We start from the raw sequence: 18,130 nt of genomic DNA, 5'->3' as shown, positions 1-18,130 counted from the left end.
GAAACTGTATCACTGAAATTTCCCCATTGTGGGACTATTAAAGGAATATCTTATCTTATCTTTCCCTGGTAACCACTTTTTAAGCGGGTTAGGTTTCTGTCCTTCAGGTCAGGTGTGAACCAAGCGCAAGGCTGTTTTCACCCTGCATTTCCCGACACAGAAAACAACCTTTGCATGTGTTAAATGGACCGATATGCCCCATTATACCAAGGTTCTATTTTTCTTTTTTTAAATGTATAAAATAACTCATTAGTTTTTCTCGATTTTTTTAAATTTCAGTTACTCTATTTCCATCTTGTTCTTTAAAAAAGGACAATCCAAAGACTGCAGATTACCAAAGGAAGTTATGGCTGGTTGTTACAGTCCACATGTAGCATCTATTTGTTCTATGTTTTGTAATTGGTGTGAAACCAGCCTTATACATAAACCCTGTATACAATGCCAAGGAACTGTGTATAGTTATCTATAGTGCTGGGAGTCCCTGCCGCTCCGCTACATGTTCCATAGTGTTTACTATAAAGGACAGTATGTAGTGTGCAAGCAAGGACTCCTAGCATCATAGAGGATTACAATGTCAGGAGTCCATCTCCCAGCATAACGTACAGGCTGGTAAATCCAGAACACATACGGACATAGTCACACATTCGAGACTCAGTGTGAAACCAGCCTAAATCAGAATCCACAATCCAATGCCTCCATGAACTGAGCATCCTCTCCCTCTACCAGAACCAGAGGTGTCACTAGGCCACTGTGTCCCCAAGGCATGACTTTAGAAATTTTCATAAATGTATAAAAAGTCATTGAATTGTACAACTTTAATTTTTCTTACTAGTTTCCTTAATTCTTACTAGTTTCTTTAATTTCATGTACAATGACAGTAATTACCGTCAACAAAAAATGATTGATTTGGCTTATTTACAGCAATTATCACAGATGCACCGCATGCAAAATCACGTGTATAGCCACTCATTCCCATAAGAAAATCTTACATGGAAAAATAACCAGAAAGTGCTCTGTGCCAGACAATAAAAATGTATACCAACCTAATAAAATATACACTTTTTACACTGTTGCATCCAGTACTTACAAGGGCAGTTATTTCTTCGTTTTTTTTTATAGCACTCATAATTTTATTCTGTTGGTCATTACAATTAAGACAATACCAAATTCACATTTTTTTTATGTTTTACTACTTTTATGCAATAACATTTTTTGAAAAATGTATTTCTTTTTATGTCGCCTCATTCCAAGAGCCATAACATTATTATTTTTCCACCGATAGCGTTTAATTAAGCTTTCTTTTTGCAGGACAAGTTGTAGTTTTCACTTGTACCATTTTAGGTAGATACAAGTAATTGATCACTTTCTTCCCATTTATTTGGGAGGTGGGATAAAAAACCCCCCAAAAAACGCAATTCTGCAACTGTTTTTTTTTTTTTTTTCAATGGTGTTGGAATAAGCATTGATCTGAGCATATACACTGTCTACCAATAAGTATTTGGACACCCATGCAAAAGAAGATATCTGTGGTCGTGATGTACGTCACGCCTTCCGCCGTTAAATAGGAAACAGCATTGGCATTAGTGCATTGGCATTAGTCGCATGCAAGATGCCATGAAGTGCAGAGTTGTCCGATTTCGAAAAAGGGGTAATTATGGGGTACCACAGAAATGGTCAATCCTTAAGGGACATAGCAAGCGAACTGAATTACCCAAAATCAATAGCGGCCTATGTGATTACAAAGTGGAAGGTGAACGGTGATTGTCGGAATGTGCCCCGAGTTGGCAGACCCCCGAAACTGTGAGATAGACACCGATGAGTGCTGGCCAGAGAAACCGCCCCCAACCGATGGCTCACATACACCAGGAGTTTCACCAGGCATCCGGGAGTATTGTATCGATCAATACCATCCGTAAGGAAGCATCTGCTGGGTTCTACCAACTATTGTATATGAAGAAATGTTGTTATTCTATTCTACCACAGGTGTCCAAATACTTAATGGTAGACAGTGTAAAGCATATAAATGGCTGGGAAGAACACAATCTCTTCTCCCAGATGTTTAATAACCGCACACTGTAGCTCCTGAGAGAGTTGTGAAACACTGAGAAGTAAAATATGAAAGCTATTTTGACTGTATTTCTTTAAAAACACATCTCCATTTTGCCACATTTTCAGCCACATCCCATGCATGGTAACTGTATCAGCAACGTAAAACCATCCCTGACATGTAGAAGTTGAGATCTGTAAAAAATGAAGGAAAGTCACTTTGGGATAACAACATACCGTATTTTTCGGACGCACTGGACTATAAGACGCACCCAGGTTTTAGAGGAGAAAAATAGGGAAAAAAAATTTTCAGGCAAAAAATGGTAAAATATTTAATATATGGGAGTTGTAGTTTTGGAACAGCTGCAAGGCCACATTGACAGGTGACCCTGCAGCTGTACGGGGATGTATAGGGCGTTTTTTTTGTGGGGCCAGGTGTACTTTTTAGATATACCATTTTGGGAAATGTTTATTGCTTAGATCACCTTTTATTTAATTCAGAGGCAAAACAGAGAGAAAAACCCGGCGGTTTAGCACTTTTGATTTTGACGTTCACTGTACATAAAAATATTAGTAAACCGGGCATTTTCAGACACAGGGATACCTAATGTATATGTTTCACAGTAATGTTATACTTTTATATGTATTCTAGGGAAAGGAGGTGAACTTTTATTTATTTTATTTTTTATTATATTTTTTTTAAGTGTTTTTTTTTTATTTATTTTTTTTACTATTTTATTTTCCCCCGCCTAGGGGGCTTGAACCTGCAATCATTTGATTGCAAGTCCCATAGACGGCAATACAAGTGTATTGCCGTCTATGGGAGATTCTATACATTACTATCGCGGAGGGTCATAGACCAGCCGCGATAGTAATATATATCTATGACAGGCCTGGGAGCCTTCATTAGGCTCCCGGCTGTCATCGGAACAGGTCGGCTCCTGCGGCCTCGCCGTGCAGGAGCCGGCCTGCATCACTAAAGGTATGGGGCCGGTGGGGACCGGCCCGGGGCTAATTTACTGCCGGGACCTGTGGAGGAGGAGCGGATTTGCAGCATGGCCGCGCTACTGCCACCGCTGGTTTTCTTCAGCGGCAGTAGCGTGGCAATCTGCAGGCCCCGGCAGCTAAGACAGTCCCCGGCATCTGCTGTAATAGACCGGCGGATGCCGGGGACTATCTTAGCTGCCGGGGCCTGCAGTATTGTCAAACTCCTGCCGCTGAAGAAAACCAGCGGTGGCAGTAGCGCGGCAATCTGCAGGCCCCGGCAGCTAAGACACTGCCCGGCATCCGCCGGTCTATTACAGCAGATGCCGGGAGTGTCTTAGCTGCCGGGGCCTGCAGATTGCCGCGCTACTGCCGCTGAAGAAAACCAGCGGTGGCAGTAGCGCGGCCATGCTGCAAACCCACTCCTCCACCCACATTCAGACTATAAGACGCACCCTCATTTTCCTCCGAAATTTGGGGGGAAAAAAGTGTGTCTTATAGTCCGAAAAATGCGGTATATAGCTTAGTAGTGGTGGCTTTTACAGGTGAAATGCATTTATTTTACATGTCCATAACCACACTGGAAACAAACTAGTTCCACTCCATTTCCATTCCACTCCATTTTAAACTTTTTTCCCAGCTTCCAAATACATTGTATGGAATAACAAATTTAGAAGTACAATTTAGTCCAGAAAAGTCAACAAGTACAGAAAAAAATTATTCCTCAATATGGGTATGTTGACGGAAATAAATAAAATAAGTCATGGCTCTTGAAAGGCTTAGAGGAAAAAATGAAAACTGGCCCGGTCCTGTAGGGAATAAAGGGGTATTATGGACATTTTATATTGATGATTAATCCTCAGAACAGGCCCTCGCTATCTGATCAGTGGGGTTCCAAAGTCCGGCATCTCATCAGTCAGTTGTTCTCAACTGCTGCTGAGACTCTACAGTTGATAGAGACGGAAACACTATGTTTCCTGATCTGGCCATCGTATAGTTCGACAACCAGTAGCAGCTGAGGAGAGTAGAACCGCGATTGTTCCATGAGTTATACATGCACCGATCAGATTGGATGACAATATAAAATTCCCAAATAAAACTTTTAAGACTAGAGGCACACTGGGCGAAATCAAAGTGTGTTAGCTGCAGAGAATTCGCTGACGCTAACCAGCGATAAATCAATCCCAAACCCAATAAGAATCCCACCCAACCTAAAACTATAAACCCATTGACCTTATTAATATACGCCCAAAAAATCTGACATAAATTGTAGCTAGGAGACTCTACTCTCTCCTGACCTCACTGGTTCAAAGTGACCAAGGAAGCTTCATTTCTAACTGTCAGACTTTGGGCAAAGTTCAGAAAGTCCTTGAACGGGTTCACTAGTCTAATTCTCCATCTATCCCACTTATGTTGTTTGCCGGAGTCACTGATAAGGCTTTCAAACGAGCATCCTAGAAATACGTTTTCACCGTCCTATGCAGTCACTTTGTAGATGGCTTGTCTATGACACCAAACCTTCACCTCACTCCCCAACCTGAGAGCCGGGGACATCTCTTATTTATCTGGCAGGATTTCCACTATAAGAAATGGTGGTTCTCCCATGCCTAATATATTTGTTTCAAACCCTGTCCATTACATGAATCTGTCTTCCCTTCACTTCTGGGTGTAGAGTGATGTCATGAAGAATGCGCCTGCCCGAACCGATGAGGAGGATGGGGGGAGAGGTCAATTATCCCATGGGGAATGGAGTGGAGCAACCGCCAGGGAGCATCTTGTAATGCAGAGCGCAAAGCTCAGCAAGTACGATCAACGCTTCAAAAGCAATTTTCAGCTAGTTTCTGTATTAATTAAATAAATATATATATTTCTCTATCTTTGAGCCATTGCCTCCCTATTGCTATTACTTCCTAACTGCTATCAAAAATAAAAATTATTTGGTAGGGTGCCTCAAGGAAATTTTTTATTTTACAGGTGTGCCTCAAGTCTGAATAGATTGGGAAACACTGGATTATTGCAATGCAATGGCTGAAAGTCATGGTGGAGAGGGAATTTTACAGAGGAAATCACTGCAAATTTTTTTACTGTGTGGTCTTAGCCTTAAAAGGGTTGCCCAGTTCCCTTTTTTTTTTCTTTTAATTAATGACTTACGTTCCAAGCCATTTATTTCACAGCAGCCAAGCAATGTAATGTAATTCTAGCCTTGTCCCATAGACTTGAATGGGAAGAAGCTGTAATTACATTGTGTGGCCGCTATGAAACAAATGGCGAGCGATGTGAATAGTCAAGGGGTTGTGGCACATAGCTATTCAGCAAGGTGTAGAACTAGTGAAAAATTATGGTGACTGATTTACTGTTTATGACATCCATATTTGTATACAACGATTATATTTAACAGTGAGGGTCCATTCACACGGAGTAAACGCACGCTTATTTTGGCAAAATACATATGTAAAGAATACACGTGTAAAAATAAGACTCCTATTGATTTCAATGACATTTTTTACATTTTAAAAAAAAATGTCATTGAAGTCAATGGGAGCCTTATTTTTACACGTGTATTCTTTACACATGACAAATTGAGCGCGCGTTTACTCCGTGTGAATGGACCCTCATGCTTTCAATGGAAATTTTAAATGGAACCTATCAAGCGTTTTTTTCCATCATAATCTGACCCCACGATGGATCAAGTAATTCCGTTTCCACTGCTGCCCCTCTGTAATCTTTCTTTCTTTTTTTTTTTTTTTAAATGTAGATTGTGAGCCCCACATAGAGCTCACAATGTACATTTTTCCCTATCAGTATGTCTTTTTTTGGAATATGGAATGGAAATCCATGCAAACAAGGGGAGAACATACAAACTCCTTGCAGATGTTTTTTTTTTTTGTCCTTGGCGGGATTTGAACACCAGGACTCCAGCGCTGCAAGGCTGCAGTGCTAACCACTGCCACCGTGTGGCCCCCCCTCTGTAATCTTTCTGTTACAACAAAGTGCATCTATAAATGTTTGAAAGCAGAAAAAAAAGACATAAAAACTGTTATACTGCGTAGCTGATAATCACACCTACTAGGCATGACTGATATCTCATTCCAATTCCTCCTTAAATTCTGCCCCCCACTGTTTACAAAAAAATTGCGTCTTGCTCAACCTTGCTGTGGAGTTCGCAGCTCGAGGCACCCTACTGATTGAGCCATTCATCGGCATTCTGCCACAAGGAGCTGGAAAATGAAGAGGAATCCAAGGCAAATGTCCACCGCAAATTCCACTTCATTTTCTGCCATGTGCGTACAGGGTAATATTAAAGCATACAGATGATATTTCAGCTAATTTTATGCTTGCAAAGTTGTGGAAACAGCTTGGGAAGAGCAATTACCTGCTCCAGTCTGACTGTGCTCCTATGTACAAAGTAAGGTCCATACAGACAAGGTTTCATGAGTTCATTGTGGTGGATTTCAAGTAGCTGCAGAGAGCCCAGACCTCAACTCCATCCAAAATCTTTAGGATAAAATGCCAATCCCGCAATAACACAATAATGCCAATGGTCAGGTGTCCACATACTTTCCAACATACAGTGCACATTATAACTCAGCAGACAGAATCCTACTCCCATATAGTTACAGCAGTATCTCTACCCCTCTAGTGCTTAGTCACTATTTTTTCAGCATGTTCCTCCTCACTTGTCTAGTGAACATAGGATAAATGTCATGAATTGTATTCATGAACACAGTACAGGGTAGTTATCCCACGAGGAGACATGAACACCCAACATCATATAAATCTGTGATGCTTGGAGATTGATTATCCGGAAAGTGTTCTGGCCAGGAAAAGTGTCCTATCTAGGGACCAGATTTTCAATACTGTATATAGCCTGGTCTAGGAGGCGTCATCCTCTACATGTATGTAGCACTGGATTGGGCCAAGATTACAATCCAGAAACACATCTAAAAATAGACTAGCAAAAAAAAAAAAATGTATTTTGAACATACACATGTGTTTCTACAAGCGTTTTATCCGGAATTTCAAAATGCAACATAACTGCACAGTGTGAACCCAGCCATAGTCTCTGATAGCTGGTCTAATACAACAGCCACTTTGGGCATAAACTATTCTATTGGAGCAGATGGGATCGGACAAAATTCAGCTCCAAGCAGTTAGCCCCAGATGGAATAACAAGAACACCTAAAGCATCGAGTACATGAACAAAACCCCAATCACAAGGAAATATATTCAACAAAAAAAAAAAAGTAAAAAGTATGGAATATCTGTGTAGAGCAGGTAGTGCCTACATAATTGATACATGTTGTTTTCCTTTTCACAGTGGCCAGTAGTCTGCAGCTGTGTGCACTGATCTCCTAGTGCAGCAGTATACACTCTGTATAGATGTGTCGGTGGACATAGCCTGGCATTAGCAGCTGGACATCCCCTTCTTACAATTATATTGGTACATGTTATTCTTTTCCCATTTACAGTGGCCAGTAGTCTGCAGCTGTGTGCACTGATCTCCTAGTGCAGCAGTATATAGTGTATAGAGGAGTCAGTGGACATAGCCTGGCATTAGCAGCTGGACATCCCCTTCTTACAATTATATTGGTACATGTTATTCTTTTCCCATTTACAGTGGCCAGTAGTCTGCAGCTGTGTGCACTGATCTCCTAGTGCAGCAGTATATAGTGTATAGATGTGTCAGTGGACATAGCCTGGCATTAGCAGCTGGACATCCCCTTCTTACAATTATATTGGTACATGTTATTGGTTTCCCATTTACAGTGGCCAGTAGTCTGCAGCTGTGTGCACTGATCTCCTAGTGTAGCAGTATATAGTGTATAGAGGAGTCAGTGGACATAGCCTGGCATTAGCAGCTGGACACCCCCTTCTTACAATTATATTGGTACATGTTATTGGTTTCCCAGTTACAGTGGCCAGTAGTCTGCAGCTGTGTGCACTGATCTCCTAGTGCAGCAGTATATAGTGTATAGATGTGTCAGTGGACATAGCCTGGCATTAGCAGCTGGACACCCCCTTCTTACAATTATATTGGTACATGTTATTGGTTTCCCAGTTACAGTGGCCAGTAGTCTGCAGCTGTGTGCACTGATCTCCTAGTGTAGCAGTATACACTCTGTATAGATGTGTCAGTGGTCATAGCCTGGCATTAGCAGCTGGACACCCCCTTCTTACAATTATATTGGTACATGTTATTGGTTTCCCAGTTACAGTGGCCAGTAGTCTGCAGCTGTGTGCACTGATCTCCTAGTGCAGCAGTATATAGTGTATAGATGTGTCAGTGGACATAGCCTGGCATTAGCAGCTGGACACCCCCTTCTTACAATTATATTGGTACATGTTATTGGTTTCCCAGTTACAGTGGCCAGTAGTCTGCAGCTGTGTGCAATGATCTCCTAGTGTAGCAGTATACACTCTGTATAGATGTGTCAGTGGACATAGCCTGGCATTAGCAGCTGGGCATCCCCTTCTTACAATCCTCATCACATAAAGGCACACTGCAGCCATTCCCTATATAACTGGCTAAGAGCCTGGAGAAAAAGATGTCAGTGTCTGCCCCTAGTAACACACGTGACGATACAAGATACACAGCGCTGTCATCTACCTGTGCTGGGAGCAGTCTATGCAGAGCAAGCTTCTGTACACATATCCATGTGCAGAGACACTTCCGGCCCAGCTGTGCAACCTCAAAACTAGTCCCCCTCTGTAGCGCCTTGTTACTTGTTACCACATGAACCGCTGGAAGGGACAGCGTAAAAGCTACTGCTGCCGCATAAGGCAGCAAATCACTAGGCGGAACTGTTCTGCCGACTCCGTACAAACGGAACGTTCAGCTTAGGTTTACGGGCTCGGGGGACAGCGGACCGTGGCTTCATACACCCGGAAGTGAGCGGGATCTCTTGTGTACCGGGCAGTCAGGTACAGGTTAATTGTGTGTAGAGTATGGGGATGTGTTACTGAGGGCGGGGAGCAGCCATGTCTGCGGGTACACTATTGGGAAGTGTTCAGTTACTTTGTATGGCTTCCTGGCGGGGAGAGTTACTGCTGGCTGGTATACACTTCTGTCTCATCATGTAACACACCACATACCCTCAGCATCATGTGATCTGGACAGCCGAAGGAACACCAAGATTAATATAGATGGAGCGTGTAGTGTATTCGATTATCTACATCAGATTTGCGATTAATTGGCCATTTTACCTCAATTACAATTAATGTTGATTATTTTAAACTACGCCCCTTTTAAAGAGTTATGCCCCCCAATGACGGATTATAATATGGCCAAATGGGTTGTCGTTACAGATGGGTGAACTGATTCACATTGAGCCAGGTTCGACCTGAGAATTGTTCAGTTTTTAACTAAACGGAACATCTGGGGATTTGTCTCAGGTGATCTAAAATGGCTTCCATGAAGTGTTTATACAGGAAATTATTATACTCTCCTCAAATTCCAAAATATAATAAATGGAGGCCCAGGGAAGCTGTAAAAGAATTTAAAATATATACTCGCCTCCTCTCAACATCCTGATGCTTGGTGTACCCTTGTGACCACTGTGGCCCAATTTCAGGCCTCAGCAGTGACCCTGGGTGCATGATGTCAGAGGGGTCCTTGAGCTTTCGCTGCTCACCGGTTTTTAATGCATTCAGTATTCTGTTCAGGGGGCCCCCAAGCAGACTCCCCTGACTTTGGTCAGACTTGAACCCAGGACCCCAGTGCTGCAAGGCAAATTACAAAAACACCTGATCTGTCAGTTGACGGATATGAATGGCACCTGACTGACCCCCATTGACTATAATAAGTCTGTCATGGAAACTAGAATTACAAGGAAGTCTAAAGCACCGAGTACAGGGACAAAACCTCCTGCACATGTGATTATATTCTAGTCATTATCATTATGGTGACCCTAAGATAGATAGATATACACATATCACAAAAGACTTTATTTACCCAGTGAAGACAGAAAAAGTATCATAATAAGTCAAAAGTTTCCAAAGAATTATTTTTTTACATAAGCTTTAGTTTTTTCTCTTTAAGGGGGCATTCACACTACCGTTTGTGACCGTTGCTATTGTCCGTTACAAGATTTAGGCAACGGACACTAGCTTATCTGTCAGAAATCCTTTACATTTTTCATTCAATAGGATTTTATATTGTGTACATTTACACACAATCCCTCAGAAGTCTGTTTTTTTCCAGGGGACAAAAAATCCTACATGCAGCACTTTTCTGTCTGTTAGAAAAAAACGGGTGATGAGTGTTCGTTATTTCTTCAGGATTGAAACCTATGGGCAACGGACATATAATGGACAGTAACTGATAGCCATCAATTACTGTCCGTTTTTTTGTGTCTGTTTTTTACTGTGCATGCTCAGAAAGCAGAAACAAAACAAAAAACGGACAGTAACTTACACTAACTGATGCTAGTGTGTCCGTTTTTTTTTAATTGATCCATTAAATCGATCAGTTAAAGAGGACCTTTCACCATTTTGCCCACAGGCAGTTCTATATACTGCCGGAAAGCTGACAGTGCGCTGAGTTCAGCACACTATCGGCTTTCCCGATCTGGGCCCAGTGTGAAGAGCTTACAGTCCGGTACCGTAGCTCTTCTATGGTCAGAAGGGCGTTTCTGACAGTTAGGAACTCCCCCCTCCATCTGCTCGCAGTACTCGTCCATAGACGAGCATTATTAGGGAGGGAGGAGGCGTTCCTCCCGGCTCTCACAGCACAGCGCAATTGGCTGTGCTGTGAAGAAGGACGTCTCTGGCTAACTGTCAGAAACGCCCTTCTGACCATAGAAGAGCTACGGTACCGGACCGTAAGCTCTTCACACCGGGCACAGATCGGGAAAGCCGACAGTGCGCTGAACTCAGCGCACTGTCAGCTTTCCGGCAGTATATAGAACTGCCTGTGGGCAAAATGGTGAAAGGTCCTCTTTAAAAAAAACAGACACATTAACATCAGTTAGTGTCAGTAAGGGGGCGTTCACACTACCGTCAGTGTCCGACAGGTAGTGTCCGCTCCTAGTGTCCGTTCAAAATCTGGCACGGACATTAGGAGCGGACGCTAGCTGTGTCCGTGACACTTGTCATTCATTTAAATGGTGATCGGGTGCGTTCTTTTGCACTCCGTGCCTGTCCTTCACTGTCTGCTTGTAAAGATGTCCGACTTTTCAAGCGGACAGAAAAAACCTACATGTCGGGTTTTTCTGTCCACTTGAAAAGTTGGACATCTTTACAAACGGACAGCTAAGGACGGGCACGGAGTGCAAAAGAACACACCCGATCACCATTTAAATGAATGACAAGTGTCACGGACACAGCTAGCGTCCGCTCCTAATGTCCGTGCGAGATTTTGAATGGACACTAGGAGCGGACACTACCTGTCGGACACGGACGGTAGTGTGAACGCCCCCTTAATGTCTGTTATGACAGTATGTGTTTTTTTTTTTTCTTTTTTTTTAATGGACACCTTCATAACTGAATTCAGTGGTAGTGTGAACCCTGCCTAACACATACACACATTCTACATAAACATGGTAAGCCCCTTTTCATATACATTGGTTATTTCTGTTATATACCTCCTTTCATTGGTTCAGAATAATGAAATTAATAGCAATGCATGATCACTGAACTGACAGATACCAACAGCACAGACCTATTTGGCAATTGGGTTTTCTTCATGTTCAGGACAGATCAGCTCAACCTGCTGTGCTGTTTGACAGAATATGCTATGGGGCCTGTAACGTAGGTGTGAACAGAGCTTTTTGTACAGATGGTTTCTCCATTATATAATAATGACCTTAGACATCTGGGCTGTGGATTGAAGTATCTCCATAGTTGAACATTTTGTCTACTAAGGACCTGCCAGTATTGTTCTTGTTGTCAGTTGCATTTTAACAATAGTGTATAGTATTTCAGCATGCAGATGTAATTTATTTTTGTCCCTTAGGGCTCTAAACATGGCGGCAATTATAAACACAGAATTGGATCCTGTGTTTTTAAAGGCACTTGGTTACCTCCACTCTAAGAGCAAGGATTCTGCTGAGAGATTGAAGGCTTTACTGGATGAATCTCTGTGCAAGGGCATTGACTCAGGCTATCGGCCTCCACAAAAGGTTGGACTTATATTTAGGAATAACATTTTATTGAAGGGTATATCTCTGTTGAACATTCATGATTGTATGTAATGTATATATTCTTAATATTCCCTACAGTAGCTGTTACAGACAGCTCCTGCTAGGCAGAAAAAGTACAAAGTATCTGTCATATAATGTCAGCAGAGGTTGCTACAGTAAACAGTAGTGCAAATTGCAACTGTTTGTATATAGCCTCCTACCTGCAGAGGGCATATGTCAGGAGGTGAGAAATTAAACATACTATGGGGAGCCATGAGTGAGTCCTCTGCTGCTCGGGAAGTGGTGGGGGGGTTGCTTCTGTGCCTACTAGGTAAGTAAGGTGAAGGGCTGCTGTGAACAGACGATAAAAGTGGGTAGAACCTGACATGATTGTAGACTAGCTGTGAGAACTGGGGAAGTGGAAGGGGACACATTTGTTCATTGGAAGAGTGGACACTCCTCAGTCTACTATTTAGGGAATATTCAGCATGGGCTGGTGCTGCAGTGCGTTTGCATAATAATATTTTTTTTTTTTTTTTTTTTTATACCTCTCACCAAGTGGGTTGTGTGGACCAAGCTTTAAATCATGTCATTACTATCAACATTGTTGCCTAGACCTGCTGAAAATATGTCCAATCTTGAAAATGTTATTACCATAATACACGTCAAATATAAAAAGGTTAACAGTTATCTCTTATGATCAAGGACATCGAGCAGTCGAAAGTGACACTGCCAAAAGCTAAGTCAGATGTTAAGCCTAGCAATAGTTCTCCTGCAGGCAGCATCCTGAGCAAACCACTGCCAACAGAGAAGGTGAAGAAAGAGGCAGAGAAGAGGTCATCAGATAAGGTAAGGTCTAGGGTTTAGCAATCTAAACTCAATTCCGCAATCTCTTATTTGGTTCTGTAGAATATCTGTTGTAATAATACATTGTTATATATAGTGAGATTATAGCCTAGTTGAATCGTATATTATGATTTTGGTCTTAATAGCCACTTTGATCTCTCTTGATAGATGAAGGCAGATATTAGTGATATTGTTGAGTTGCCTAAGAAACCTCGTTTGGAGAAACCAGAGGCGCGTTCCTCACCAATCACTGTGCCGAACAGTAAGGACATACCTATGCCGGATCTCTCCAGCTTTGATGAAACTAGTGCTGATGACTTTGCCATGGAGATGGGGCTTGCTTGCGTAGTCTGTCGGTGAGTGACTGAAATCATTGTTTGCTACACTGTTTTGCCAAAGAAATCATTTTTATGCCTCTTAAAACTCATGGGCTTATGTTTTACTGGTTAAATTACAAGCTATCAGATATTCATGAAACAGTAATGTCTTTGAACGCTATTTGACATCATATTTTCTGCAATAATTCCAGACAGATGACAGTTTTCTCTGGTAATCAGCTGGTAGAATGCCAGGAGTGCCATAATCTCTACCATCAAGATTGTCACAAACCTCAAGTGACCGATAAGGATGTGAATGATCCCCGTCTTGTCTGGTACTGTGCACGCTGTACTAGGCAGATGAAGAGAATGGTAAGATCCTTAAATCTAGTAATCTGACATCACATTGCTGTGCTACGCAGTGGGTTCATGTTGTGTGAACAATCCGGTTGCAATTTGCTGAGACATCACAGCACATATAATCCACTTTTGACCACGAACTAGGTCAGGAGTCGCAAAATATTCAGTGAATCACAAATTCAGGAGATACCATATAAAACTGAAAATCTTATTGCAGTATTTTAAAAAGTCACATCTTCCAGCCCCTGGCTTAGAATCAGGAGACTGCATAGGGGGCTGTGCTGGTCAGTTGATAACAACAAGAATTTGACTCCTTACCTGCACAGGTGCTTTTCAGGTGAGGCTTTGGCCTCTCATAGTTGCTTGGCACCCAGCCCAACCTGATTCCTGGTGTGAAGTTTATAATCATGTAATGTATGAAACACATTGTTATCCTTAAATGCTGAATGCTAGATATAGTTGCTTATACTTGAAATTGGTATAATGTTATATGTTAAGATGGCGCCTGTATATAGGTGCAAGAAAAAAAAAACCGCTCCCCAAGGTTACCACATAGGACCGGGAGTAGCTCGCTATATATGGCACTGCATAACCTTTTTCTGTATGATTGAGATGTACCATTCCAATAAGGAAAGAATATGAAAGCTTATGTTGTTGTTGTATCACTTCCTTTCTCTGCTACTATTTAAACCCACGTTTTTTTAATAAAAGTGTGTCAGTACACATTGCTTAGCTGAGAAAAGAACTAATACCAACATATAGAGTGGTGTGACTTCTTTACCACCTGGCACTCAGCCTAGTTAATTAGGACGACGACAGTTACCCAGGATTATTGGTCAATTAGTCATAAACGCAACTGACCTTATCACTGGTACTCCATCTTTTAGTCCATTTATCTTCATCTGATCACTTGGGCCACTATGGCTTAACCTTGTATTTCAATTCTTCTTACTAAGAAGCACTTCATGAATGTATTTGTGACACTGTCTTTGTTGTTCTTCAATACTGCTAATTTATATGATTAATTATTCATCTGTTCTTGTAGGCACAGAAAAATCAGAAGCCCTCACAGAAGCCTACCCCCTCAGCTGCATCTTCTACTATCATGGTTGTAAAGGACCCATCCATCACAAAACCTGAAACGAAGCCCAAACCAGATTCTGCAAACACATTCTTAGCTTTCAAAAGAACAGAAGTTAAGGTATTACTATACTTTACCTGTCATACTTCACTGTGCTCTGCTTGCTTAGAATTGAAGGGGTCACAGAGCTGCAGCTCTCTACAACATTGCTACTTATTGCCATTTATTCTCAGGATCAGTTGGGGTCTTGACAGTCAAAACCCTCATACCCTACCGCCTACGGTTTAGAAAGTGATGGCATATTAGGTATACAAATGGGAAAAGCCCTTTCTTCTATTACATGATAGTACTTTCATTGTAAAGCAAATCCAACCTAAGTCAATGTGTTACACTGGTGTATCCACTATAAAGCTTCCTTCGCTGGCTTTCAGACTGCTGCAGTTGACCATTGCATTAATACATTTGATCAGACCAGCTCCACAAAGTGTACATTAGACAACTGATTAATGATTACTCTTATAGCCATAGATTATAATCATGGATGTGATTTAGATCACTTGTTAATAGAAGGTGCACTTTGAAATGGTTTCATTTTACTTTGGTATTTTCTCCTTTCTAATTTTCTAACATCATCACAATAATCATCTACTTAATAAAGCTACAACTCCGTGAGATCATAAGTATTTTTGTGTCACAGTATTTCTAATACTAGAACTGAAGATTAATGCGGATCACCATCTTATGCATTGTATATGTTTCCATGATGCAGCTTAAGGTGTGGTCAGTGCACAAACTACGTCTTTTTTTCACTTATTAATATTCCCATTCTAAAGCCACGTTGTGAAAGGATCCGTGTGCCATCTGGCAGGCAGTGTTATGTTTAGACAAGGTAACAATGGAGAGAGGTAGATGATGTGTGCAGTGTAAACCATTTTTTATTTTCCTTGTCAATATCCTTCTGCGTCACCCCGAGTGCTGTCTTATCTAAATCATGGTTGGGCACATATGTTCACTGCTAAGAGGATATGAGCAGATTTAGATATGTGTACATGCAGTTGTATACTTAAATACAGGAACTATCTGCATTGCCATTTAACATTGCATGTAAAATATTTTTCACGTTTGTTAGATTTTATCTTCTGTGACCATTGATAAATAAATTCGTTATGTATGTTATTTCTGTACATTTCAAGTCAGCTTTATTATTGGAATCTGACTATTTCATTTCTTATTCACGTTAAAGGTATCAGCTGCAGCCTCTGGAAACTCCTCCAATTCTGGAACATCATCCTCAGCTGCAAGCGGCCTTACAGGGTGGGCAGCATTTGGAGCAAAAACTGCTGCTGCACCTATTGCATCCTCCAAACTAGGTAACACAACACAGGCTAGTGGTGGCAAGCCTCCCACTTTGTCTGCAAGTCAAAAGCCTTTGGGTTCAAGTAGTTTGGCACCCATAAAAACAGGTTCTGCATCCAAACCAGGATCTGGGAACAGCAGCACAAGTTCTGTTCCTTTAAAACCTTTGCCACCTCTGATATTGGGAAAGACAGGCCTCAGCCGTACCATGAGCAATGAGAATGTCAGCAAAACAGGCCTTCCAAGTCCAAGTGTAAGTTCTTCTGGGAGTAGTATCAGCAGTCAGAGCAGCGGTAATGGAGGAGGAAGCTCAGCAGGAAGCAGTGGAAACTCCAGTAGTAAAGCTCCTGTAGATCCCAGCTCACAGCAGTCCGGTGCCAAGGGTCCCACGTCTCAAGAATCTCAGTTAAATGCCATGAAAAGACTCCAGATGGTAAAAAAGAAAGCTGCTCAGAAAAAACTGAAGAAATGATCCTTTGGGACATAAAGCTAAAATTAACAAGTGTATTGATACTGGTGATATGAGTTGTTACTGTACTAGTATAAAATAGTAATAAACACAGAAAATGTAAAACAAACTAATGAAATTAAAATATATCCCAGCTCTCCCCCCCTTCATCTGCTTTCTCCCTTGGTTCTATTTTCACTCATATTACAATCGAAGCTCAGAAATACATCATTATCCTTCTCTGTGTCCAGGAGCTTCAGCCATGCCCCATCTCCTTTGCACTGTCCTGTGTCCGATTGTAAGACATCTGGTTGTAGCAGAAGACACCCCCCCCCCCCTTCTGACCTGTCTTCCTGAGGAGTGTTATGTGTTGTCCCCTTTTCTGTGCTCCCACCCTCTGTAGCTGGCCTCCAGACAACGATGGAACAGATCAGCAAGCGATTAACCCCTGTGTTCTCTGCAGAATTTTTTTGAAAACTGCTTGTGTCAGGATCATACAGAAATTCCTGCAGACTTACCAACAGTGGACTCTGCTCCATTTTTTGTTTCCTTCAGTGTCCATTTCTAGGTTTAGTGCTTCTTTAATGTAATGTACAATGTAATGCCATTGTAATTTACCTGCTCAACTTGAAAATAGTAATATTACATTCATGGAAATAAATGATCTTTGGTTTTATTTGCTGTAATGTACTTTATAATAATAAGATAATGGAGATATTATCAGTGATGTTGGGTATAGTCACCAATTGTGTGAATTCCATCCATTGTGTTCTGTGGACAAACACTGCACAAGTCCTGTCAGAAGTATCAGTTCAGCCGCTACACTTTTTAAGGCTGCCGTGTCAACCTGGGAAGCTTCTGTAATTCAAAATTTTCCTGGCTTGGCCAATTAGCAGCTCAGGAGGTATTTATAAGCCCCCTCCCTTGTGACTCGCTAACTAATTGTTTTCCATCATTCTGAATATTGGTGTGCATTTTGAATACTCTTTGCGTGCTGATTCTGCCTTTGACTTGCCTGTTCGGGTTTGATCCTTGACCTGCTTCTGGATATCTCTTCTGATTTTGCCTCTGGCATCCTCTCATGATTTTGACACGTGCCTGTGTACAACTGTTCGCCTCGTATGTTCTGTAAGTCAATATTGGGTTTTGTTTTGACTGTTTGTACGTATTTCTGTTAGTGACAATACAGACTTTCAGATTCAGCAAAGTCCAACTGGGTTTGCGGCTGTCACTAGTGAAGACGTCTGGGGGTCTGTCTTGGCTTGCAGTACTGTTATAATTACAAGTAGCTGTCTCTACCGCTAGCTTATTTTGTTACTTTTGTGAGCCCTTGCATCAAAACCATAACAATTTATTATTAGTAAAAATATCCTTAAGGCCGGGATCTCACGTTGCAAAAGGAATTTGGAACCTATAGGAAGTTCTTATACTTGTACCTTCTGCTCAATCCACTCCAGGCTTTGACTCAAAACACAGCAAAATCTGCAACAAATAAAAGCTGTGTTTCCACAACGTCGGGCCTCAGCCTTACTTTGTTTTTTTAGACTTAAAAAAAATTACATTTTCTCAGAAT

General features: G+C 41.6%; 2 protein-coding genes across 2 annotated transcripts in view; one reads left to right on the top strand and one right to left on the bottom strand.

Moving 5' to 3' along the window:
• The window catches only part of GSTCD (glutathione S-transferase C-terminal domain containing), an 86,050-nt gene extending 77,302 nt beyond the window's left edge, over positions 1-8,748 (bottom strand). Inside the window, exon 1 of the mRNA XM_075286217.1 lies at positions 8,639-8,748. The gene's annotated coding sequence lies outside the window, so the exon portion shown is untranslated. The remainder of the gene's footprint in view (positions 1-8,638) is intronic.
• Positions 8,749-8,821: 73 nt separating this feature from the next.
• On the top strand, positions 8,822-17,176 carry INTS12 (integrator complex subunit 12). Its single transcript, XM_075286228.1, has 7 exons — positions 8,822-8,952; positions 11,984-12,149; positions 12,855-12,998; positions 13,164-13,351; positions 13,525-13,684; positions 14,718-14,873; positions 15,997-17,176. The coding sequence occupies exons 2-7, from the start codon at positions 11,994-11,996 to the stop codon at positions 16,579-16,581; spliced, it is 1,389 nt and encodes a 462-aa protein (XP_075142329.1). The 5' UTR covers positions 8,822-8,952; positions 11,984-11,993; the 3' UTR covers positions 16,582-17,176.
• The last annotated feature ends 954 nt before the right edge of the window (positions 17,177-18,130 follow it).

Source organism: Leptodactylus fuscus, chromosome 1 (genome assembly GCF_031893055.1).
Source record: "Leptodactylus fuscus isolate aLepFus1 chromosome 1, aLepFus1.hap2, whole genome shotgun sequence".
Taxonomy (NCBI): domain Eukaryota; kingdom Metazoa; phylum Chordata; class Amphibia; order Anura; family Leptodactylidae; genus Leptodactylus; species Leptodactylus fuscus.
The sequence above is the reverse complement of the archived record's forward strand: the minus strand, read 5'-3'. Positions and strand labels throughout refer to the sequence as shown.